Source organism: Epinephelus moara, chromosome 8 (genome assembly GCF_006386435.1).
Source record: "Epinephelus moara isolate mb chromosome 8, YSFRI_EMoa_1.0, whole genome shotgun sequence".
NCBI lineage: Eukaryota > Metazoa > Chordata > Actinopteri > Perciformes > Serranidae > Epinephelus > Epinephelus moara.
Window position 1 is genome coordinate 14562982 of NC_065513.1, and position 26127 is coordinate 14589108.

At 41.6% G+C, this 26127-nt stretch overlaps 3 protein-coding genes across 4 annotated transcripts in view; 1 reads left to right on the forward strand and 2 right to left on the reverse strand.

Moving 5' to 3' along the window:
- Window positions 1-510: 510 nt before the first annotated feature.
- npc1l1 (NPC1-like 1) lies at window positions 511-13974 on the reverse strand. The gene is made up of 21 exons (XM_050051699.1): window positions 13775-13974; window positions 11352-11513; window positions 10271-11182; window positions 9569-9862; window positions 9253-9476; window positions 9052-9152; window positions 8786-8958; window positions 8011-8139; window positions 7060-7242; window positions 6841-6955; window positions 6465-6730; window positions 6191-6280; window positions 5913-6103; window positions 3574-3701; window positions 3327-3456; window positions 3185-3240; window positions 2937-3087; window positions 2568-2799; window positions 1820-1933; window positions 1492-1654; window positions 511-1402 (listed from the first exon to the last, which is right to left on the reverse strand). Exons 1-21 carry the CDS (start codon window positions 13814-13816, stop codon window positions 1191-1193), a joined length of 4068 nt encoding a protein of 1355 aa, XP_049907656.1. The 5' UTR covers window positions 13817-13974; the 3' UTR covers window positions 511-1190.
- A 7457-nt stretch (window positions 13975-21431) lies between these two features.
- Window positions 21432-23168, reverse strand: nono (non-POU domain containing, octamer-binding). The gene has a single exon (XM_050050246.1). The coding sequence runs from the start codon at window positions 23027-23029 to the stop codon at window positions 21713-21715; it is 1317 nt and encodes a 438-aa protein (XP_049906203.1). The 5' UTR covers window positions 23030-23168; the 3' UTR covers window positions 21432-21712.
- Window positions 23169-23192: 24 nt separating this feature from the next.
- Window positions 23193-26127, forward strand: part of pold2 (polymerase (DNA directed), delta 2, regulatory subunit) — a 6400-nt gene continuing 3465 nt past the window's right edge. Inside the window, exons 1-7 of one of the 2 annotated variants that reach the window (XM_050050243.1) lie at window positions 23193-23316; window positions 23786-24018; window positions 24115-24236; window positions 24336-24459; window positions 24596-24710; window positions 24800-24998; window positions 25139-25219. In XM_050050243.1, the coding sequence (XP_049906200.1) occupies window positions 23273-23316; window positions 23786-24018; window positions 24115-24236; window positions 24336-24459; window positions 24596-24710; window positions 24800-24998; window positions 25139-25219 (918 nt within the window). In that variant the 5' untranslated portion in view covers window positions 23193-23272. Of the gene's footprint in view, window positions 23317-23399; window positions 23568-23785; window positions 24019-24114; window positions 24237-24335; window positions 24460-24595; window positions 24711-24799; window positions 24999-25138; window positions 25220-26127 lie in introns of those variants that run through there. The other variant, XM_050050245.1, reaches the window with a different exon arrangement.

The following is a 26127-nucleotide window of genomic DNA, read 5'->3' on the forward strand; positions in this document are numbered from 1 at the left end:
AAAGGGTTCATTAGGATCTATGCTCGGAGATTAACATAGAACAAAAGGTTTCACACATACTGATTGTCATTCTTTATTACTAAACATTTGGTAATTTTCTTTGCTGGGGTAATTCCAGGGGGTGCTTGAGGAAAACCAGGGAGACTGGCCATCTGTAAGTTGGTGTGTCTCATGGGGTCTGCATGGAAGGCAATCAATGTCACAATGGGTGCTTTGCATTTTACCTTTGTTCCATACCTCTGTGTGTGAAAACTTAAAGCCACCACCTGTCGACACCCCAAAAAACTCCAGCCTGACCTCATCTACTCATTGTCTTGAGGCATTCTCTAAAAATAAACAGGGTGGCTCTACTCAGCATTTCTCATGATCAGATCCTCTGTGTCACAGAAAATGCAGATTAAACAGAAAGTTTCAGAAGTTAAAATTGCATTAAAGTGTCCGGCATCTAAAAGACTTTGCTGGCTGCAGAAAGGGCATTAAGAGGTGGTATAAATAAAAACTTATGCACACTAAAATCTCCATAATTTATTTAATTACACACAACCTTTCAGTCATAGACCTCTTTTCAATGGTGCAGGATTCAGTGTGTTGAGGTTCTTTTTTTGTACCATAAATAACTTTAAAACAAAACCTTGAAAATTATAATACCTAATGTTTAACACATTTAATATTTTTTCACTGATTGCACATTTTATAGTGACACCACCATACCGCTACTGAAGAAACTATAATATGAAAACTGGAGTGTGTGTTCCTTAAAATTACCCTAAACAGTACTAACGTAGTATTTACACATACAAAATAATTACATTCAATACAAAAAATACAAAATGACTGATTCAAGAATATTTGTGGACTTCCTGTCGAATAATTCCACAATTGAAACAACTAAAACTTGCCTAGCTGCAGTGCTTGTGAGGACCGACGTATAGTTTTTTATATTAAGACAGGGAGGTTGACTCATTTCAGCAGTCCACTCTTGCATTGCTCAGAAATATTGCACAACAGTGTTTTGTTGTCTTCAGTCCCACTGGTCCTTTTCTGATTGAGGTACATAGTTAAGTAAAGGATTTGTATACTGAGCCAAATACATGACTCCTTGTCCGCTATCTCTGTCCTTTTCTGTGGCCGTCCTTGTTCAGTTTTTTACAGAGGTATTCACTCATCCGAGTATGAACAGTTATCGGTGCTCAGAAACGGTCAATTCTCTCCTCTTTCGCCCCTGGTTGGTTATCTATAACTTGTGATGGTCTACTGGAGTCTGGGTTGTGTATTGTCTCATTGTTTTCATAGCTCAGGTTGTCATATACTTGTTTGATGTTGTTTCTCATCTCCAGCTCCTGGTTGGCTTTAATTTTGTCCTGCTGGAGCTGCAGCAGCATTGCTTTATTCACACCAGGACCTAAGACAAGGAAACATGAATTGTATTGTTAATATAGCTGGTCAAACCTCTTTGTTGTTCACATAAACAAGCACCTGTAAAGCACATACCGAAGAAGCTGAGCAGCACAGGAAGGAATATGAGTCCGTGAGCCATCCCCAGAAGTGTAATGACCAGGTTTAATCGGAAAAAGAAGATCTGGATGAGCTGCGCTTTGGCAAACGCCAGCACAAGGATGCCTGGCAGGTTGGTCATAGCAACACCAGCAAACACCTACAGGTTACACAACAAACATATTTAACAGTTGTTACTGTGTGTATATTTACACAGTCAACGAATCTGTGGCACTAAAACCGGATGTTTATTACTCAAAATTTCTGCTTTAGATTTGTGTGGGATTAACAATGTGTGCTCTAGACTGCCTTATAGTTCACTTACTGCGCTGCCCATGTTTGCTGTAGCCTCCTTAGCTCTTTCTACATGTGTGGGCTTAGCACTGAGTGCGAAGGATCTTGTCATATGAGACACAAACTCCACAGAGATGCCCACAGCCTGCAAACAACATAGAGAATGTAAGTTAGTAAAGTAAGAAATTACCATAGAAATGATTGGTGATATGATATGAATTATAAACGTCTTGCCTTACTTAAAACAAAGTATAACATCATAAATTGTCTCCAGGACATAGGAAAAATATAAGTTGTACAATAAAAAAATGTAGCAAATTAATATTGTACTTGCATAAATGTTAGGGACTCAAAATAGACTACAGATTTTTTTTTTAAAAATGGTCAAAATAGGAGCAGCAGAGGCCAAAATATCTTGATTTGTCCTGATCCTTCATTTCCCATAATGCAACTCTCTCATCTTTCATGAGGTAAGAGCCTGGTGAACACCCATGTCTTTCAGAATCCACACCTCCACTTTGTAATGCAGCCTTTCATAATTTCGACTTTTCGTTCAAAATTTGAAGTTTCTAAGCCCAAATCAAGATAACCCTGATGACATCACCATGACATCATCAAGGTTATTTTTTACAACTTTAAAAAGCGCCCTCTAGAACCACAGAAGACATTATACATCCGTCTTCACAGAGTGAGTGGCACTCCTAATGACAAGTAAAACAACCTTAATTTGTGAAATCAGTGGAGTACCTCTTTAACCCCCTTCACAGATGCGTTCTTACCGTGACCAGATTGATAAGGGCCACTGCGTTGTAATCGATGCCCCACAGTGTCATGACACCAACAGTGTCCACGATGATCATGATTATGGTGATTAGGTTGAGCAGACCGGAGCGCAGATCCAAACCCAGCAGCAGGCAGCACACCACAAAGGTGGGCAGCAGACACAAGGAGATGTTGAAGAGTCCCTCTGGCACAATGGTCAGATACTGCTCATAAAATACATTAGTCACCCTAGAGGAAGAAGGGAAGAAAAATAATGATCAGAGATGACAAACTGCATAGGTTTAACCAGCATCACCATGTATATTATGAAAAACCCCATTCACAGAGTAGCAGAAGATGGGAGTTCTGGAGACAAAAGTACGTACGTGTATGGAAATACTTCAAAGTCAGGAGAGGTCCCTGGTATTTCCCTCATGCCCATTGTAATGTTGTGGGCCAGCTCTCTGGCCTTCAGCAGCGCAGCAGTGAACTCCTGAGAGTTGGTTAAAGGTGTGTGGTAAGCCATGAATCGAGAGGCTGGAAACGCAGCAAAGAAAAGGGTAACTTAACATACAGTTTCTATGAATACAATAAAAGATCATTGACTGCTCTAAGATGATGTCAGATGGCTCACCTATAATTTCTCCGCTCAGATCTTTCACCACAGCTGTGTCATAGGCTCCAAGACCACTGTTAAAAGAGACAGTAAGCAGTGAGATTGTTGTTTTCATGTTATGATATCTTTATGTGTGTGTACATGCTGCTATGATACACACCCTTTGGGGCACTGCAGGTCTGGCCTGTTACCCAGGAAGTCAGGGAGGAAGCGGTTGAATTGTTCCATAGTGGGCCTAAGGACACCATCCGGTGGAGTAGCCATACACTTCCGGGGACATCGGAGAGGCGCTATTGAGACACGGAGGCAGAGTAAGTGTTAATAAAAAAAAAAAAAAAGGGTAATGTCTTTCATCATATGAGGAAATTCAAAGTAAAGAATGTGTGTGTCTTTGTGGTGATTCTCACGTTCGCTTGCAGGACAGAACTTTCCAGCATTTGGACCAAAGGCGTACAGACGACAACATCTGGATCCAGGGTTTAGCCAGTCAATGAAATCATCTACCCAGGAGTTAGAAGGAATAGCCAGGTAGGATCTACAGATCACAGTGAAAGTTTGTTAAAGGAAGGCTGTAATGCAAATATAAAGGTGTTATTCTATATTTTTCTTATAGTCACCAAGTCCCATGAATAGACCAAAAACAACAATCCCTTAGTCCATCCATCAATACTAACTCAGACTGAACTGTGCTATCTGTCCATTTAGTGTAAAGGTGGAGCCAGGAGATGGTTAACTTAGCATAAAGACTAGGGATGTCCCAATCTGATATCAAAGATCTCTATCGGGGCCAATCAAGCAATTTTTTTACTGACTGGGATCAGCTATATTGAGCCCAATCCAATCCTTTGTTTTTTTTTGTCAGCTGTAACACAGATGTTTTTACTCACAAAGATTTCACGCTCGGCAACGCAACGGGTGGAGCTGCTGTCAGCTCCCTGCTATCTGTCTCTCCACCCTGTGTGTGTGACATACCATACCAAAACGACAGCAAAATTCTGTATGAGACTGATTATTCATCTCATTTATCTTATTAATATGCGCTTGACTTATTTCAGCTCAGTACAAGAGAGTATCTTGCTTTTTGCTTGTTGGTGCATGGTGTTGCACCATTGACAGTTATGACACCACTGCAAGTGTAACAAAAGCTCTGCAAGCAAACGATGTGCAAAAGATGTAGAGGCGACAAAAATAAACACATAACAGAATACAGTTCCTTCAGATAACTTAGGCAAATTAAGCAACAAATACTGGAGAATACTCCCTTAAAGTAAAAGAGAGGGCTTGTTACTTCATACTTTATTTTTATGTAAAAAAAAAAAAAGAAGAAGAAGCAATGCAGAGCTGTTCAGTTGTTAAGCATGTACAGTGGATTTATTTTGATGATTTTAATGACCGTGAAGTGTGCACTGTTAATTGTATTATCTGGAAGAACAGAAGCATTGCATCAGAGCAGGGCGATACTCAATTTTTAATGACTTGATTGAGATTGGGGTAAAAAAAAAAAAAAAAAAAAAACTTGATTGGGACATTCCTAATAAAAGACCATGGCCTTGCTCCCTCTGTGAAACCCTTAGTCGCCTCGTACGGATAATAGTAAAGGTGCAGTAGGCAGATTTTGTTAGAACTTTCTCTAGAACATGGTCAACTTGAGTGTGACAACATTCCCAGCACCGACCTCCAACTTTCGAGGTAAATGAATGCAGCATTACAGTACGGACGATAAAAATGAAGCTACAGTTAAAAGCCAGTTAGCTTAGTTTAGCATAAAGACTGGACACAGGGAGGACACAGCTTGCTGCAGCCATGATATTGTTGTGAATCTTTTCTAAGTCTCGGCAAGAAAGTAAATGAGCGTATTTCCCGAAATGTCCAATTATCCTTTTAACTTTTGACAGTGATAGCCTACTCACATTACTGACATTTAAGTTAACACAATCTGACCTAATTTTAGCATGCATTGAAAAAGCGAACCCTTCCAGTAAATTTAATATATTTCTTAACCAGCACAATTGCCTTTTTTAGTTCACATCTTTCACTTTCATATAGTAGGCTAATATAGTTCTGGCAAGTCCCCCTTTATGAAAAGAGCTTTGCCAGCAAGCAACTAATAATCAGTCAGCGATCCTTCTTATCTAAAGGAAACAAATGTGCGCTGTAATATAATCCATCTGTCACAATTGCTTTAAGTGATTTATTGATACTATATATCATAATGACAGATGTGTCACAGTGATCCCTAGGTCATATAATTCTCTACTGTAAGTGTTGGAATTCATTTATGCAACACACATTATCTGTTTAATGGAAACTATATACAGTATAAATTATAATGCAAGATACAGACAAAAAAGGTTTATCGCTCCCATTAATCAACCTGGTCATAACCATAACACAATGGTTTGAATAGAATACAGGCAGTAATTGTAGGGGATGTTTTGGGTGTTTGCTCTCTATGGCTGGCATGATCACCCAGAGGCACCCGTTATCTGCTCAGCGGCTTTCATGTAACCAAGTTCATCATTAACTGATCTGATTGCTAGTATGTAAGAGGTTGCTACCATGATATCAGGAGGTTCAAGGATCTGTCAGTGAAAAATAATAATTTGAAGGACAAACGCAGAAAACCACCCTTCCCTGGACTGAGAAAAGTAAGTGGTTGATGTAGAGTTAAGCTGAGCAGCCGTGTGTTGTCAAGACCGGGTAAAAGTGTACAACTCGTCAACAGCCTATAAATGAAAAAACTCACAGATCAGGGTAGTTGGTGGCGTACTGAATCTTCTGGGTGAGTGAGAACTGATCACAGCCTACGCTGGAGCAGACTGCATTCATGCCCTCCACAGTGTTGAAGTTGAAGCCCTTTTTTGTTACAAAGTAAACAGGGACTCCGACTTCAAAGTATTTGTACAGGTATTGGAAGTAGTCCAGCATGTAAGAGCCCTGCGTCAGAAACAGAATAATGTTTGTTAGGTTACATTGAAAGGGGAGCGTGCAGGTGTTTGTGTTTCTGTAGCAGTGCTTACTGACCTTAGGCATAGCCAGTTCCTGATCCAGCCCCACAGTCACATTAAACATGAGGAATAAGGATCCACAAAGCATGAAGATGAAAACCACCATCTAAGGAAAGCACAGGACAGAATGTATTCAACAAATATCCAGTTAAAGGGCCTCTCTATGTGATAAGCAAATACATTTTTGTGTATGGGAGCCTTGGATTTAACATTAAAGACACACCAGAGACCACAGATTGAAAATAATTTTCTTATGTCTTATGTCATAACTAAAGAGTTAGAAACTTTACCACTATGATTCTGGTGTAACGGTGCAGTAGGACAGGGGCGTAGTATTTTCTCATGAAGGGCAGCAGGAAGCCCTCATTTGGCTTGTTGGGATGCTTGGTTGACACTGTTACACAACAGAGCAGTTCACAGCGATTGTTGTCTTGGCGCCGGGCATCCAGGGACAGCAGGGCCACAAAGGCTGTCATCTGGAGGATGAAGTCCATGAGCACGGCCAGAGCAGCATACAGAGCAAAGGACTTCACTGCTGGCATGGTGGACAAGGCCCCTTAGGTAGAAGAACAGATACAGAGATTAACACATTGTATTGAAACTTGATGCTCCCTTCTTACACATGCACAGAGCTATGTGGACGTAGTTTTTGCAAAAAGTTCTTACCTAGAAAAAAGCAGACAGACTCAGATAGACTGCAAAGAAGCATGCTGGGAGCTACGTTTCCAAGGACACGACCAATGTGCTCCTCTCTCTTCTCTCCTGGCCTCCGTGCATCTCTCTGAAATGGTTAAGAGGAGTAGGGTAACATAACTAAAACTAAAATGCATTTCTTGCAAATCACCCATACTGTACATTCATGGTGCTCACAGAACTAGTACACACCTGGTACTCTAGAACAAAAATGAAGATGTTGTCAGCTCCAACAGCGAGCACCAGAAAAGGCACGACCTGCAGAATGACCAGTGAGGAGGGGATGCCAATCCAAGAGTAGAAGCCCATGGAGGCCAGGACAGAACAGCCAACCACCAGGATCCCACCCAGACCCACCAGAAACTTGGAGTCCACCTGCAAAATGCAGAGATAAGAATCTAAATGTCTTTCAACTCAGTGAACCTTTTACATACTGTATCTCCTGCTGTATCATTTCTTCTGTATTGTATAACTTCTTGGCCAATAAACCCATGGGAGTTACAGCAGAGATAAGCACTATATAGCTGACGCAGCCATACTACAGCAGTCTCTCCTTATCTTGTATGTGATAAGTACTGTTTCAACAATTTTACTTTCTTGGTAGAGGCTTATCATATCCCAGGCACATGTTGCATACCTCTGTTTTTATAGTAAAAAAACATATGAAGCAACAGTTTAACCAGATTGGGGGGGGGGGTCTGTACTTAGGCCCGATGGTGCGAAGAGCTTAAGCTAACATCAACATGCCCACAATGGCAATGTTAACATACTGTCATGCTTTAGCAGTAATACCAACGTAGTGTAGCATGCAGCTTATTATAGGTTAACACAAATGACAGCTGAGCCTGGAAGGAATGTTGTTGGTTTTGTTGGTAATTTGTTATATACCAAAGTATTAAAAAGGTCAGTTGTTACAGATCATCCAGAATGGGATGAAACCATTAACGTGAACCTCATGGTGGCTCTTGAGTAAATGTCAGGGGATCATAAGTGTCATAAGCAGGAATGTCTGCGCAAAAATTATTGGTAGTCCATCCAGTAATTGTTGAATAGCCTGGACCAAAGAGGTGGACCAACCATCTGTGAGTGGAAAAAAAAGCTGAGAATGTGGAATACTGTATTAAAATAAAGGCTAAGTCTTACCAGTATGCGCTTCCATGAAGAATACTCCCCCAGTGCCACAGCAATGTACACAAAGATTACAGCATAGCTGATCATGAAGATGGGAATATCTTCTGCTGTTGTTCGATTAATCTCATCCTCCAGAGACCTCTGTAGAGCAAGGGAGAGGCCAGAGAGAAGAAAAGGATCAGGGGCATGAGAGTTAAAATAGTGAGGGGATAGAAACAGTGAGGAGAAATCCACACGTCTTTTGAAAAAGCATTTTACCTAATTTAGATATGAGGTGATGATGAGCAGGGAGGATAAAGGTAGAGAGAGATGAGGGATGACATGCAACAAAGGTCCCTGGGCGGACTCAAACCAAGGACATTGAGATCACGTGGTCAGGGTCCTAAAAACCCTCAGCCACCAGGACGCTAATTTACGTTTTTACATTGTAGGAATTTACGTCTCCCAGAATGGCAAAGGCATGACCCACCCTACTCTCCCTCTGACTGGCTTGTACTTGTCACCTTTGTTGACTAGGTTTGTTAGGTTTAGGCAAGAGGTTAGGATTGGTTAGGGTTAGGGTAAGCCAATCAGAGGCAGAGTAAAGCAGAGTAGGGAAGGTAATGCCTTCGCCATCCTAGGAAATGCAAGTTTGCCACCAAGATGCCCTGGCTACTGATCACTTAGAACAACAATTGCCAATCACAAAATCAACCCAAATTTCTTAGTTGAAACGTAAAACTTGTGAATGTTTTTGCTATGTGACAGACATATAATATGCTTCATGAGATTCCATATTTTTCTCTACCTCTGCCATGTATGCAAAGGTGAAGTTGGCGGCTGGGTTCTTCTGGTAGTCCTGGACAATTTTAAGAAACTCTGTCTCCCACTGCATAGCCACTTTGAACTTAGGGTTGCTGCGAGCGTAGTTGTTGAGAGAGAAGGTCAGGATGAAAGCTGCAGCGTTGGTGAAGTCGTCATCTGGGAACAGCAAGACGTATAATGTTCAAGCGAATTTCCCTTTTGAGTTTATTGTTCAGGTATTTTGTGTGTAAACGATGTTGGTGAACTCACTCTCGTAGCCTCCCACGGCCAGGAAGGGGAAGACCGGAGCTCCATAATCAGCCATGCAGCTCATACCTAAATCAGTGATGTCTTTGAAGGATAGGGGAGAGCTAGAGAAGAGATGGAAGAAGGGAAGGTCATGTTAAAGCTCCTAAACAGTTGCAGATAAATTTCCAGCCTGATTTGAAATTCCATCTCATAAATCCTTACTTGAGGCAGTAGACTAAGTGGTCTCTCCAGTCCACCTCTTTGGTTACCCCCAGCTCTGTCATATTCACCTTGGCGTTGATGTTGTCTAGGCTGTTCTGGAAGTACTGTGGCAAGCTGTTGACTGCACAATCCGTCAGGGAGGGGTCGGATGGGTTCAGCGGTGCAAAACACACATCCTTTAGAGTCGCTGTGCGGTTCAGATCCTCTGACCAGAACTCAATATTCTAAAATTGGCATAAAAGACACATCAATGTGGTAAAATCATATGACGAGCTTTTGTAAATACTGTCAGCTTCTAAGATTCTGAGCTCTTTACCCGGATTCGTGTCTGTAGCTCCAGCAGTTCAATGATGAGCTCTTTGGATACAAGCCCGCTGAAGTTCTGTGGTCCAAACAGCAAAGAGTCATAAATGTGGCCTTTTTTGCCCGGTGCTGTCAAGATTAGCTGGTTTGTCCTGAAGAAGGGGCCAAAGTGCGTGTCGTGGAATTCTTTTTCCTGGCGGGCACGGCTGTTGGGAGCAGACCACAGCTCGACGGGATCAGTGGTGAGTTGAATGGACTTGAGGCCAGCAGAGAAGGCAGCCACAACTATAGCCGACAACAGGAGCACCTTAAATGAAGATGATGACACAGTTCTTGTAATAATGTCTGTACTCTGCTTTGCTCTAAGCCAGTTTTCCTCTCAGTGTCCCCAACACAGACAATGATACTAACATGGGGGTGCAAAAAAGTGAGAAATTTTCAAATTCTACATACAATTTGCTTTAAAGTCAGGTTATGTAACTTTTGAAAGAGACATCCTCTTGTTGCAAATGAAAAGATGAATTCATGAAAATTAAAATTCAATTCTGCTCAGTTAATACACTCAGATGTTTTGTTGCTACAGCCTTACTTAATCTAGGATGACAAGCTGTAAACGGCAGCTAGTGTTTGCAGCGAAGTAAAACAAAAAGCAGAGGTCTGTATCAATGCCTGGCATGTTTTACTGGTTAAAATAACTTTTGTGAATTAAACTAACCGTGAGAGGGTAAGAGGCCATGAGGGTTCCCCAGCGCCGAAATTCTAAGCTTAGGAAAGCTTGAGCAGCCAGGCTGTTCCTTTCAGCGCACGTCACCTCTGACGGATCAATGACCTGCCGAGTCACATCATTACTGTTCTGGTCTTTGCCTTTCCCCTTCCTCTTTCCTTTCTCTTCATCCTTTCTTTTCTGAGACCTCACCAGGTAAGACACAGCAAGGTAGAAAAGAAAGGCTAATAACAGGAGACAGAATAAGATGATTGAAATTATGAGGAAGCCGTCCGTCCCCAGCAGTTTGAAGGGGCCGCGGGGCAATGGGGGAGGCGACACTTTCGGGCATGACTCTTGGCAGTCCTGGCAGGAGCAGACCTGACCTCCAGATGGCGTCTTCTCATTACACTTAAGAGCACGTCCATTGTAGGCAATTACACCTTCTGGTAGACCCGCAGTGTCTCCTTCTTTTATCAGTTGGAAGTCAATATCCAGTGGAGCCAGGCCATTACTGGAGTCCCCCTGGAAGTCATACCAACGCTGGGGGGTGCACAGCTTGGCGCCATACCGACCACACATGGTGGCAATGGCGAAGCCTCCTGTGGCGGGAATCCGGACATTCTTACAGGACTGGAAGGAAGCGTCTGCAAAGGTGGTGCTGATGAATGCCTGATAACCTACCACGGCCTCCCGTGTCTTGCCCAGGCTGGTGACGTTCATGACCTTTGTGACTTTAACTGTCTGGCTCTGGTTGGGGCTGCAGGTGTTGATGCAGTGCAGATGGGCAAAGTTCTCAGCACAGGAAGGGCAGCGGACCAGCACTGCCTTGGACAGGGTCAGACTCATTTCCAGGGATGACAGCTGTTTGATGGAGCAGCAGGCGAATGTGTTGCCCTCTCCACGGTCCAACATGGGACACACCTGCAGCAAGAACAGCTGCTGTTTTACAAACTGACAGACTCAAACATGAACTCACTTCTTGTCAAATGAATACTTTTGAAAATTGATTTCTCAAGAAAAAACCTACTCTACCATATTTTATTCAGTCATGTTCTCTGCTTCACTTAAACATTAAGCTGGACCCACAGACCTGTTTGAGTTTCTTGTAGTGCTCTCCTTTAATGGCTCGGGCACTGCTGTAGTTTAAACAAGGGACAATAGGGGGGATGAGGGTGTCCCCTAGTGATGGGTTACGACCGCATTCCTCGTAGAAAGCACAGTAGCCTGCTTCATGTTGGGCCTCAGACAGCACCTGCACAGAAAACAAAGTTGTCACAAATAATCACAGTCGGGGATACCACATTAGGTTGTAAGTGAAGAAGAAGGCACACTTGGGACAACTCAAGAGATTTCAACAAAAACTCTTTACATGTTATATGATCATTTTAAAGTATAGTATGTAAAGTTTGTAAGCACTATCTGTCGCCATGTTTTACAATGAAACACTGTAGTTATGTTTAGTGGGACACAACTGTTAGATAAATTAAACAGACAAGGTTCAATCAGTTATATTTAGGTTAAAATGCGTTGCATTTGTTCAGTGTTCAAGGTTGATTACAACCACAGCCCACATCTGCAGAAGAATATAATATACAAAAATCAATTACACTATTTTCATATTAAATACACTCTTTAATAATTAGCTTTTCATAAAGTTTCTTTTTTTCATCTTTATCAAGACTTTGTAAACTAAATGTTAAATTAAAAACAGTTTGCTTTAATAGTATATAATAGTAAAATGGTAAAATTATTTATCCATACGGTCCTCACTATTAGAAGTTTCCCGTCGATTGATATTTTTGTGTTTTAACTTTATTCTTTTTTGTTGGCATAACCATTATTTTTAATGACTTTTTCATATTTATAAAAGGACTTTGGTTGACAACTGTGTGATAAAAAGATACATACATTGGCTTAAACTTGAGTGAGTAAACCAAACACAATGTAGACTGTCAGAACATGTATTGTGTAAAATTTATTTCAGTCTTTATACAACAACCAAAATCAAAAACCGAAAATAAATAACTGGACCCTGCAACTGTAAATTTAACACTTTGATTACTATGAAGAATGAAAACAGACAATCTAGTAATAAGTTTCTAACATGGCTAGGAGTGTTGCTTTTGAAATGTCATCTTTTAAAAATGACAACCAGTTTTACATTAGATTACTTTATACAAATATCTTATTTACTATTTCATTAGAACTCTCAGTTGTACGGAAGATTTTAAATGCCTAAATGAACAAAAAAACAAATCAGATGAAGTGAGCTGCAATATACATTCCATCCATTTTCTGTAACCACTGATCCTCATTAAGGGTTGTGGGGAGGGCTGAAACCAATCTCAGCTGACACTGGGCGAGAGGCAGGGTACCCCCCCTTTACAAGTCGCCAGATTAACACAGGACTGACACATATAGGCTACCCCCCTTTCCACTAAAATAAGTGCATGTATGTGGGTTTTTTAAACACGTGCAATACAGGTTTCTTCCTTTTTAATATATCTTACTTATTCAGTCTCTCTTTCAAACTCGGTGCAGACTAATTTGGATCGATACTATGTTTCCATCATTGCCTATCGGAGCCGGGGCCAATAAATACCTGTGATTACGGCAGAGTCATTTAACCAGGGTGTGAATACCGATTTTAACTTTTCCCATTACATTAAAAAGACAGATGTTAGCAGTTGTTAGTGTTTTTTTGTGCAGTGGAAAAGGGACTACAGAGACAGACAACCATTTGTGCTCACAGTCACACCTATGTGCAGCCTCAACCCTCTTGCCGTGAGGTGACAGTGCTAACCACACCTATGATACACATCGTAATATGTGATTCACTTTCATGTAAAAATGAAATACGTCTTATAATTTGTATAGGTGTTTAATATCTTCCATACAGTTGAGTTTACAACCACAGAAGATGTTTTATCTAAGGAAACATTTATCTACAAGACTTAACGTTGTAGCTCTTAGCTTTGTGAACACTTACCTTTGCTTCAGATGCAAAGATGAGACAAAGCCCTCAACTGTCATTTTGACTTTGACATTTGTGATGTTTTACTGACGGAACAAATTGTCAGCTGTTACTACTACTACTGTTACTAACATCTGGATCCATAATTAGCCTACCGTTTAATCGCAACATTTCCTTGTAGCTGTAAGGGATTAGATTGATTTAGTATTTTGTTTACAAAAGCAATTATATGTATTCTTCAACTTCAATTGTTGTCACGGATCAGATAAAAGTCTATTAAGGTTTTAATACTAGAATATGAGAATAAAGCAATGTGAGGTCATTATGCTGCTGACGGAAACAAAATTTGGGTACAGGGTCCTGTATTTATTCTTACAAATTTAATATCTATTAAGTGTCCTTCTATTGCCGGCTTGCACAGAGCAGATTGCTACCTCCTTTTTCATGTCACGGTATGCGTACATGTGACAAATGAAGCACTTGAACTTGAACCTGAACTTGAACTTGAACTCAACAAAAAAATCACCAGACCCACTTACCATACAAGTCAGAAAAGTGATCAGGGTTGCGATGCGGACCATGATTCCTGAATATCTGTCAGCAAGAGAAGAGTCAAAGTCCTCAGGTGCAGTATGTAATGGAGTGTATATTAATCACTGCTGCCCTGTTTGAAGATACATTAGACAAAGTAAGACAGTGAGAGAAGGTCTCTCCTATTGTCAGCCCGTCCGTCTGTCTGTCTAACAGTGTTAGGGTTGGGAAAGGAGAAACATCAGGACATGTCCGTCGTCACCACTCTTGTGATGTCACACATTTCTTATCTGGTCTGATGCTGCGGCTGGCCAATCACAGCTACAGATGGCCAATTCCTCTGTCTGATAATTAACACTGGGGAGATTTTGATACAGTTGCTGGGAGATCCAAAGCAGAGGGAGAAACTACAGGAAAATCCGATATAACAACCGCACCCAGCTCTTTGCTAACATATATCTTGAGTCATATATTTTTACTGGCCCTCCGTGACTTTTGGTGTTTCTGTTGAGGAACATACAGACATTGGTTGCCCTGAATCAAATCAATCCGTTTACTGAACATGTCATTCCTGAACGTGAACTTTAGACCATCAGCTAAGTGACACTGCTATGTACAGATCTGATCTGTAGGGGAGAGAACTATCTCTGATAGTGTCCCTGATAAAGGTCTTTCTGACATAGAGCTTTCTTTTAATTGTGTTTTTTTCCCCCCACATCAAACCTGGTGACAGCCTGAAGATGATAACAGGCTGCCAAGCCAAGCCAACGTGACTAATCACTTCCTGGATCACATCCTACAATATCAAATCCACTTTGTAATTATGTTGTTATCACATGTCAAGGTCACGGCTGAAATAAAACTCTCAACCAAGGGTCCATGATCATGCCTCTAGTGCATCAGAGCTATCAGGGCGAAGGTACATGAGCATCTCAATTAGTGATAAACAGAGATGGTTAAAAAGACAAGAAGAAATGGGGCAGATATGGTGATGTTCTTTGTTCCTTCTCTACTGATAAGACACAACATCGTGCAGAATTGTAACTTAGCCAGCAAACCAAAAACTGTTTGTAAAATCATGTGATTTATCTGCATTGCCATCTATTTGTCCACTTAAGTATTGTAATATTGGCTGTGCAGCACTGAAATATTGGTAAGTAATATTAAACTAAAAGTTCCTACTTTTTCTATCTAGTGTTTTACCTGGCTCTTCTGCAGGGCACAGTGTATTGGCACCCATTCCTTATGACTGAATCTCCACATCTGCAAGGGAGTCTGCCCATTCATAAATTGATTTTACAAATTTCAGTAAACCTTTGTATGTTTGAAAGAAATAATTTTAGAAATCCAAAGGGCATAGACTAGGTTTAAATGGGGGAGGTGCAAGGCTGTCTTGATTTTTTAAGGGGTGTAAGAAAACAGTAGGCCTACATCCCAGCATTTTATTCATTTCTGCGAAGAAAACTAAATGAAATTAATATTCTTTAAAGTCTGAATTATTATTTAGATATAAACTTAAATAAAAACTAGAATGACTGTCTCACAGTTGAATAAAGACCAGTGAAGACCTAAATACAAGCTATATTCACATTCTTCACTGTCTGCTAAAAAGTCTCGTCCTGCATTAGAAAAGTACACAGTTGAAACAACCAAAAAGCTGATAGAATAATGGCCAAACATCGATGAGAAGAAAACACTGAATTTGTCAAAAAAAAAAAAAAAAGACTGTTAAAAAAAATAAAATAAAATAAAAATAAAGGAATTCCTCATTTTACAAAAACTTCCTGCAAGTATTGCGTTCACTATTTGGTTAATTTTACAGTTTATCGGTTGTTCTGTACAATCAATGTTATGTATTGAATATAATACAATATATCTATAAAACATGTCACTTATTCAGGGTTTGGCAGTTTATTCAATACTAGAAAAGGGGTCCCTTTAGGGAACTACTGCACTAGACCTTTAATGCTATATGGTCATTATGACCATGGTTATTTGTGATGGTGTATCCTATTGCACTGAATTATATAGGTATTCCTAAAGTTGTTCTTATTGTCCTTTTAAAATAAAATCTACATCAAAGTGGACTAAGTATTACAAATCATAACTCATTCACTCATTATCCATAACTGCTTATGCTTGGCAATGGCGCCACCAGGGGGTGGCCAGGGGTGGCCATGGCCCCCCCTATAAATTTGCTGGCCACCCCACTCGCCAGTGGGGACCAGGCGTTAATGCGACCTCCCATAGGTCCGACTACCCATAACTCCAACTACCCGCTAATCCTACCATGCAGGTCTACGGCGAGTTTTATCGTTTTAGTCCCATAATGTCGACCGCCCATTAATCCGACCATTTTAATGCCATTATTCCGACTGTTGGATTTCATACCCAGTAGTCCGACCGCCCGTTAGTCCGACCACAGCGCTTCCAACATGAAGCAGTCTGTGCATTTCTCCCTCACTGCGCTGGCACGGACTGTGAAGACAGTTGCGTTTATCTCATTGAAGGGAAATCACATCCATCTGCTATATGTGACATACATGCCCTTATTTGGATAACACATCTTGGTATTCCCCACACATAAAGCCTATTGACAGCATAATTGCTCTGGCTGCAGATGTATATTAAGCATTAATCCGTTCTTGCAGCACGTCTACAGAAAGTATTTTGTTAGAGACAAACCATCCGTCTGTCATCTAACCTGTACTAACGTTTTGCCTAGCCTTGACCAGCGAATTCATCAGCTTGTAACAATTCGCCAGCAACAGAAACTGAGGCTTATGTCACAACACTACTTTTACAGGTCACTGGAGGCACAGGTTCACGGTGCAAAGCTGACTCGTATGGTTAGTTTAACTCAACAACTTTAGTGTAATTAAATTAAATCAAACTCAAATTAACACGCGTCCGGCTCGGACGATTCACTCAATTAACACAGTGTGTCACGCCGTTACAGAAAATAAATAACCCCCACTGTGCATTTACTGCTTGTTTGTTAATTCCAGTCACGTTTTATGTGTGTGAGATCCTGCTTGTGTGTGCGTGCACCTTGAATATCATATGTGAGGCTATTTCATAACTAAAATGGTGGTGAAAATATTTAACTTTGCTAGACAGCATTTCTCTGAGCCATTCGTTAAAAGGAAATAATTTATTTGCTGTGGAAAGAAGGCAACATAATGTGGAAGTATAGGTAAAACAATCTTTGCTTCCTTTAATTTAGTTTGGATAACAGTAGTAGCCTAATAGTAGCTGCAGCAGCAACAGCGTTAGTTGCCAACAGCTGTCTTGTTTTTATTTCTTTATTATAGATATGCGACGTTATTTGGCCATGGAGATCGCGGCTTGCTGTTGGTTTGCAGGACTTCTGTTTTTCTGCTGATGTTGTTTTTATCTATGTACACTGTCTTGGTTTGTCATGTCAGAGGTAGTGAGTTTTGGAGTATAGACATTTGTTTATTTTTGCATCTTCAGCACCAAGGACAGCGCTCAAACTACAGTAGTTCTTGGCTGCTTTTGTCATGTGGTGAATTCTACTGGCCTCCTTATGGAAAAAAATTAATAAAATTTGCATTTGTTAGAACGTTTTAATATTTTATTTGTGTGTAGTTTATGGCAGCCAGTCAGCAGCCTAGCAATCTGGAAATCCATCGGTTACAATGTAAATTGCAGAATCTGTCTTGAGAAATTAGCAGCCTAGTGAGTGGTGATGTGCGATGGGCTATACAGCAGGAAAAAAAAATACAATGATGTCACTCATTCATTCATTCAGTTGGCAGCCCCCCCTACTTAAAACATCTTCCTGTGTGTGGGGAATACCAGGATGTGTTATCCAAATAAGGGCATGTACGTCACATATAGCAGATGATGTGATTTCCCGTCAATGAGATAAACGCAATTGTCCTCACAGTCCGCGCATAGAGACATTGCAGCTGTTTAGTGGTACCGCTGCTCTGTGTTTACTGAAAGGGGAAAGTTGCCTGGTCCACCCTAAAATGTAACTTGATCCCTGGTGGGAAATTCTTGTTACATAAAGCAAAGATATGAGTATTTCTGTTTGCTTCTGTTTGTATCTGCCAGTACCTGCTTTTTCCCAGTAACTGTTTTGATTACAATAAATGTACACCTTTAAATTAAGCTGTATATGTGTCTTTTTATGGAAAAGGATAACTAGCCTATTTTTAAAACAATTACTCGCCTAACACATATACATAACACAATAAAACAAGATTATTGTGGAACTCAAAATGTTAACTGTAGTGTTATTATTAGTTATTAGGACCAAATATGATGACTTCAGTCTTGTCTGAATTTAGCTGGAGAAAGTTGTTTTGCATCCACACACTGACCTGTTGGATGCAGTGACAGAGTGAATCCACTGGTCCATATTCACCTGCTGTCAGTGAGACATAGATCTGAGTGTCGTCTGTATAATTGTGGTAGGACACATTATTACTTTGTATTAACTGGCCTAAAGGCAGCATGTAGAGATTGAACAGCAGGGGTCCCAGGAGACACAGTTACCAATTTCAACAAAGTACTTCCTGTCTTCTAGATAGGACTTCAACCAATTTAGGGCAGTGCCAGAGATGCCCACCCAGTCCTCTAGTCTCTGTGAAAGGATCTCATGATCGACAGTGTCAAAAGCAGCACTCAGATCTAGCAGGACTAAAACTGAGACTTTGCCTGCGTCAGTGTTCAGGCGGATGTCATTTGTCACCTTAATAAGAGCGGTCTCAGTGCTGTGATGGGGTCTAAAACCTGACTGGAAAACATCAAACTTGTGTCAAATTTTTGACCCTTAAGCACCATCACAGTTTACCACTGAAATTACTAACAAGTTACATTCATTTGAAAAGTTCCTGCTTTTTCTGTTTACAATGTTTCACCTTTTTTTTTTTTTTTAATTTTACATACATTATTAATCCCCGAGGGGAAATTCAATTCAATTTTTAACTCTGTTTGTCAATTACAAACAGGTCCGAACACACACATGCACAAACTGGACCTATACATGCACTAAGTGGAGAGATGTCAGATGTCATCCCTTGATTAGTTTATTCCTGGTCTGTTTTATTACATGGAGAGGTGCACAGTGTACTGGCACACATTCTTTATTCCTTATGTGCCAGGGACTTGCCCATTCATAAGTCCTTTCGAAAAAATTCAGCACGTATCTGTATTTCTGAAAGAGATGCTTCCTAAAAAAAGCCAGAAAAACAATGGGTAGAGGCTAGGTTTGAATGTGTGCCACTACATTTTGGGCTTTGCATATCAAATATTCAAGATTTGACAACAGCTCCACAAATAACAGATGTTATATTTATGCAAAGGTATGGCACCGTTTTTAGGACAGCTTTTCACAAAAGAGTAATTTTGCTTCAGATAAATACATACCTTATGTTTACCATGACAGTGTTGCCTTTTTGTTTAGGTTGTACTTGATCGCATTGTATTATACTGGTGTTCCTTTGTCCCTTTGAAATACAATCTACATCACTATGGACTGAGTATTAAACATATCAATATAATTTGATCACTTAAAAACCTCCACACAAGTTTTTCATTGAGTTTCAAAGAGAGAACAAAGGAGGTTAGTGCTGTGAGCCTTAATAAATTCATAACAGATTATAGACATTTAAGTTCCAACGAAAGTGCAACAGTACAGTTTAATTAATTGCATAATTTTGGGGGAACCTTTCCATTTTGTGGTGTGTGTGTGTGTTATTAAATTAATTTCTACTCTTTATTTAGCAATCGATTATTTTACTCCCACTTTGTTTTATCATCTTAGTAAAAACTGGAGAGGTATACAAGAATTTTAATATAAGGAATAACTGGTGACGAATATCTGCTAGATCACAGTGTTCTTCTAGGGTGCAGGCTCAGAGGTGTGATCGATATAAAAAGAATAGTTTTACAGAGATCTGTAGAAAATCTTTTGCCATCTATCTGTCAAAGTACAGTGTTTAAAAAGTGCTCATCTCAACCATTTTTCTCTAAGACTTTGCTGATCTTACCTCATGATAATACACACTTTTCCCTCTTTATGATCCATGTCCTTATCAATCATCATTTATGGAGTTGTCATTGTGCTGCAAGATGGTCTTGACTTTTTGGACTCTTATACGGGTGAAGGATAGTTTCCTTGGAAAGACCTTGGCAATCAGCTGATCTCAAATACCACTGTCACTTCCCTGACTTTATTTTTTTAATTTTAGTTTGGATGTTTGGTTTGTACTGAGAAGCTGTTCAGCCAGAGCGACACAAAGTATTACAGCATAACCTGGCTCTTGTCACTGCCCTCACCTGGCACATGCAGGCTGCAACTGTACGGCTATTATACAAGCCTAAACAGTTTCAGGCCACTTCTATTGACACAGCCCTTGTTTACAAACCAGACTTTCTCTGCATGCTATTTCTGTTTGGGTTTCATCTCGACAGGTCACTAGATGAGGGGTTTCTTCATGAAACTCAAATACTCACTGCTGGCAGGGCATGGATCGGTACTGTGATTCACAGGCTTCTGATCATCTTTTGAGCAGGCTTTGATCTTTAACCTCTGGGTAAATTAATTCACAGAGCTGTGCATGAAACTCATGGTGGAAAACTTACTTGACAGCACCTGTAATTTTCTGATGTGGTGAGCCTCTTCCATCATGTTTATTGAGCAGGATACAAAAAAAGCACGTCTGAATCAGACATTTCTCCTGCTGCCAATTTAAAGTAAACACCCTCCTTCCTTTTGTGTCATTACTCAGTGAGCTGTGACACACTGTTTATGTGTTGTCACTGTGTAGGTATGCAGGTGTCACTACTCTGTGTCACTTCAGACTGTGTGGGCAGGAGCGTTTGCTGTGTTCTTCACTCAGTGATCACAAATTCGTTCAGCTTCCTCCTTAACTAGATGGTGAATGAGTCACGAAGCATCTAGTTTGGTAGGTGGTGATTTACCCAGGCAGTCAGGCTTCCATAAAAATCAGGAAGCACCACAGGCCTTTTTTTTAAACAGCACTCACTTTATGTTGCCATCGTTCCAGTACGCTTTAACTGTGGCACACCCTAACGTATTAGAGCCATTATTGGCATCAACTACACCTGTGATTTTCCTGTTATAAAATAACAGGACAGCTATTGGTTGCTATGCTCGCTAACTTGAGGTGAAATCACTGCAAAGTTATAGCCATGGAGTCAGCATTGGGGTGTGTGTGTGTGTAACATCTGACAGGTCTGTGATGAGCCCCCCTATCCCTCCAAATATTACAATTACTGCCTTGCATCACTGTAGAACCAACTGACCCCTTTCATAAATGTATCACAGCAGGATAAACACAGCTGAGCCCAATAAACCAATAATCCATCAGGTTAAATTTAGATATTCACATCAGCAGGTACTGACAGTAATAATCAAAAATATAACATTACTGTCAATGCATCTCATTAAATTTCTTTAGATATGGATTGGAAATGTAACTCAGGCCATTGATTCATCAAAATCAATACACTATTCAATACCAGGAATCAAGCTGACAGCTGTGATAATACACAGAATCAAGAACCAGAGTGAGACCCTCCCTAAGTATGAGACCAAAATGTAGATAAACCTTGTGTTTATGGTGACATATTTGGCTCCATGCAGAAATATTAATTGTCAAAACAAACTTCTTAGGGAATCATGAATTTATTCCAGAAAAGTCAACATGTCCAGGACACAAAACATCTGCTATCCCTATGAAAAATAGACTAACGGTGAAAAATAAAGGAAAAGTCATGGCTCATTTGGAAAGTTATGACATTTTAGTACTAGAGACATAACTCAAAATGTACAAATAAAAAGGTAAAAAAGAAATACATGCAACAATTTTCAAAGTTCAAAAAGTAACACTCACTACCTGAACTTTAAAATACAGTGAGTATGAAAAAGGAAGTAATAGACATGTGATTCAAAATCTGCGTTGCTTGTTAGGTCCATAGTCTCCAGGCCCAGGGAGGCCTCTTGGGAAGCCGCTCTGACCTCCAGGCATGTTGTTGTTTCCTGACCCCGGCATCATTGGAGTATTCTCGGCAGCCATGCCTGGAGTACCAGTAGGACCAGAACTGCCACCCAGCGAATTTCTGTTCATCCCATGACCGCCCATGTGCATCCTCATGTCTTGCTCCCTGTTTTCAGAGAAGTTGCCTCTGAAGCCCTCCTGCTGCCTCTTCAGCATCTCCTCATTGCGCATCCTCATCTCCTCCTCTCTCCTCCGGCGTTCCTCCTCCTGCCGGAGCTCAGCCTGTTTCCTCTTCTGCACCTCCTGACTGTGGAGCTCCTCCATCCTCCGCAGCTCCTCCTGCCGCCTCAGCAGGTCCTGCCTCATCAGCATCACTTGATGCTCGTGTCTGGCTGCCTCCATCTCAGCCTCCAGCTTCTCCTGAGCCTCCTTCATGTTGCGTTCCACCATCTCATACTGCTGCTTCTCCATCTCCATCAGGGCCTTCCAACGCATGGCATACTCGTACTCAAAGGAGCCTGGCTGAGCAAATCTTGGTGGCTGCTCACGCTCTTTGTGATACTGCTGGTTTTTGTTAATGATTTTTTCTGACAGTCCCTCCTCCTCATCAAGCTGTTCCATAGGCTCCACTGTAATAGGGCGAGGGAATGCTGTGAGGAGATAGGCACCATCACTGCACTTATCCAAAGCCTTTCTTGCAGCTGGCTTTGAGGTGTACTCCACTATTCCCTTCCCCGTGGGCCTCCCTCGGTCATCCACTATGACCACAGCTCTTTCTATCTGCCCAAAGACGGCAAATGCCTCCTCCAGCAGCTCGTTGGACACAAACTCGGGCAGATTTCTCACAGCCAAAGCAGCACCGTGTGTTGCAAACCTCACCCGTATGGGCCTGCCTCTGAATGGAGTATCGTCCAGCTCGGCTCTAGCAATCTCTGCTATGATCCTGGTCTCCAGCCGGATGAAGCCGAAGCCTCTTTCCTTGTTGATAAAGATTTCACTGGCATTGCCGTACTTTTCAAACAGCTTCTCGAGATCCTCCTCGGTAATTCCGGTTGGTAGGTTCCCTACAAACAGCCTGCTGCGCTGGGTGAAGGTTTTCTCACCGGGCTTCCTGAAGCTCTGCAGGTCCAGGGTTAAGGCCTCGTTGGGCTTGGTTTGATCGCTGGGCTCGGGCTGCTGGCCGTTTGTGTTTGTTCCTCCGGGCTTTTTCTGCTCTCCCGGGCGGTTAGACCCGTGGTTGTGCTGGGGGCCTCTGTTTCCTTGCATTTTTACCAATTAATTAAAACCCGAGGCGAAGAATCGCTCGATAAAAACACAAACTGTTAGCAGACAGTAGCGCACAAAGAACTATGAAAATGGCGAAGCTGCGTGCTGCCGCTACGCTATTGTGACCTCACTTTTGTGCGACGTTAGTATATAATTATGTGACGTCACCTCTGTGCGACGGTGCGATAAATAAACAAAAAAGCCTAGTATCGGCTTTTCTAAAATCTTAAATTATACAGCAGCATGCTCTATATATATACACAATACCACCGCTTCTTAGATTTGAGGTGGGTTATTTTCGTTAAGGTTTATGCTACGTTTAGGTTTATGTATTGTAGCGGTTACTCTGATATCCCTATTTTTCTCGCGAGAATACGAGTTTGCCTTGAAAAAAAAAAGTGATGTTAAGCGGGTGATTTCGCGGGAGTTGTTTCTTTTGCTTACAGACTGCTCTGCTCAATTCCGTGTTATCTTAAAATATAACTTATTAACCAGTTAAAACGGGTAGCACTTGACGCTTGACTCTCCCTCCTCTAAGGTAAAGTTGTTAAATCTGTTACATTAGCGATATTCTCAGAGCAGCCAGCATGTTTTGGAAGAGATTAGACAGGACTACGAGCTGTCAGTAACGCTAACGTTGGGCTAAAATCCTTCACAAGCTAGCCTATTAAAACCACGTTATAAACTTACTCGGCAGTCATTAAGTTTTATGTAACAAAGTACATACTGCTAACCTCTCCTCTGCCTCTGCTGCAGGACAGTCATGTTTTCCGACATGAGCGCCCAGAAGCAGGGCTCCTCTCTGCTCTGCCGCCCTGCCTCCGAGGACCAGGGACCAGTGTTTGAGAGGGTGTCGCTGGCCTACAGTCCATGTGCCGAGCGCTACACGGTCGGGGAGCGGAGCTTTAGTCGTCAGTATGCTCATATTTATGCTGCACGACTCATGCAGATGAGGCCTTTGCTCTCAGAGAGAGCTCAGCAGAAGTGGGGTAAGCTCAGGACGTTTTGACCCACATTTGGGACTTTACAGCATTTGAATTATATGCCCATGTATCTTCTAATATATCTCTTTCTGTCTCTGCCAGGTTCAGATGTGCTTATCAGGAAGCTGTGTGATCTTCAGACAGGGGAGCAGTGTTGCATTGTGGGAACCTTGTTCAAGCGTATGGAGTTGCAGCCATCTATTCTGAAGGAGATCAGTGAGGAGGTCAGCAGTCTTCCTAAATTCACCAGCTGATCCCCGACATGTCAGACAAAGTGAAATCAGTGTAATGCATCGTGTCTCTTGTTTTCTTCTCTCCTTCAGCATAACCTGCTGCCTCAGCCCGCACGAGCCAAATACATCAGTGAAAACGATGAGCTGATTCTAGAGGATGAGCTACAGAGGATCAAACTTGAGGGCAAAATTGACAGAGACAAGTGTGTCACAGGTCAGGATTTGGCTTGAGGTCAAGACAGATTGAAGAATGATGTCACTATCACATCATCAAATGATCACGGTGTTGCATCACTCAGCTACGGACAGGTCTCTTGTATGTCATGGCATTTCTTCTCTTTCTCTTTCAGGTAGTGTTATTGCTATATATGGAGCTGAAAGAAATGATGGGAAGTTCACAGTTGAGGACTTCTGCACGGCCGATCTTCCTCCGCAGACACCAAAAGCTGCTCTCAGCTCTGACAGGTACAGTAAACACACATATAGACAAACACAGCTTAAATTCCAGCCTTTTGGGATAAGAGATTCTAATGCTGCTGTCTGTCACCTTCCAGGTTTGTGCTCCTGGTCTCAGGACTTGGTCTTGGCAGTAGTCACGCTGACAGCATGCTGGGGCTGCAGCTGCTGGTTGACATGGTAACCGGTCAGCTCGGTGACCAGGGTGAGCAGAGCGGTGCAGCGACAATTTCCAGGGTCCTACTGGCTGGAAACCTCCTGAGCCAAAGCACCCAGGACAAGGATGCATCAACAAAGGTAACTGGAACGGGTTTAACCTTGACACACATTTATTTATATTTATCTCTCATTAGTTTTACTTTTTTCAGGAAAGAAACACATTAAGTGGCTCACTGAAAGGCATTCAAATACCCATTTTATCCTCTCTGTGTCTCAAGCCCAAGTACCTCACCAAGAAGACTCAGGCTGGCAGTGTGGAGGCCATTCGTCTGTTGGATGAGCTGCTGCTTCAGCTGGTGGTGAGTCTGCTCCCCCCCGTACACACACAAATATATGTATATATATGTATATATACATATATATGCGCATTTTTATTTTATTTTTGTTCAGTAGGATAATGTATACTTTGAGTTGATCTACAGTATATTTGTATAACCGCTGAGATCTTGCAATATCGTTTACATTGTGGTGGCTGTCTCTTCATAATCTGTCTGATTACTACATACTACATTGTGCTAAATCACCATATTACAGTTTTCATTAGCCATTAATGTGGCCATTGTCAATTTATGAAATTCCAATATCCGTTGTGGAGAGAATTGAAAGGTCGGTTAGCTCCTATATTAGGAAGTGGTTGGGCGCTCCTAGGTGCCTAAGTAGTGTTGCATTGTATGGAAAAGGGATACTTCAGCTGCCAGTATCTAGTTTAACAGAGGAATTTAAATGTACCAAGGTCAGGACAGAGCTGTTGTTACCTGAGAGTAAGGACGTGGTGGTTAGGAGTGTGGTTCCAAATCCAACCAAGGGGAGGAAGTGGAACCCAAGATCGGCAGTTCAGGAGGCAGAGGCAGCTCTTAGGCATGCAGAGATTGTAGGTAATGTTCAGTTTGGCCGGGGAGGCCTGGGGCTTGGCTCAGGTAAACCTGTATGGAATACAGCAGGCCTCAAAGATAAAAGAAAGCTGGTTGTGGAACAGATACGCAGACAGGAAGAGATAGTAAGGGGCGCAAAGGTAGTGGCCCAGGCTAAACAGGGACAGTGGTCGAATTGGGAAAGTGTAGAGAAGAGGAAGCTTAGTTGGAGGGACCTGTGGAGTATGGAGGAGAATGGTATTAGATTCCTGGTAGGGGCTACATACGATGTGTTACCAACCCCCCAGAACCTAAAACTGTGGGTAAATGAGGACCCATCATGCCCATTGTGTTCA

Bases quoted from the DNA above. Each gene is read 5' to 3' on its own strand.
- nono (XM_050050246.1), bottom strand. From the start codon at position 23,029: ATGCAAGGAAACAGAGGCCCCCAGCACAACCACGGGTCTAACCGCCCG.
- npc1l1 (XM_050051699.1), bottom strand. From the start codon at position 13,816: ATGGTCCGCATCGCAACCCTGATCACTTTTCTGACTTGTATG. The intron at 3,088-3,184 runs GTGAGCCATCTG...CTGCGTTTCCAG, and splicing joins TCTGAGCGGAGAAATTATAG to CCTCTCGATTCATGGCTTAC. The intron at 1,403-1,491 runs GTATGTGCTTTA...TCCTTGTCTTAG, and splicing joins TGTGCTGCTCAGCTTCTTCG to GTCCTGGTGTGAATAAAGCA.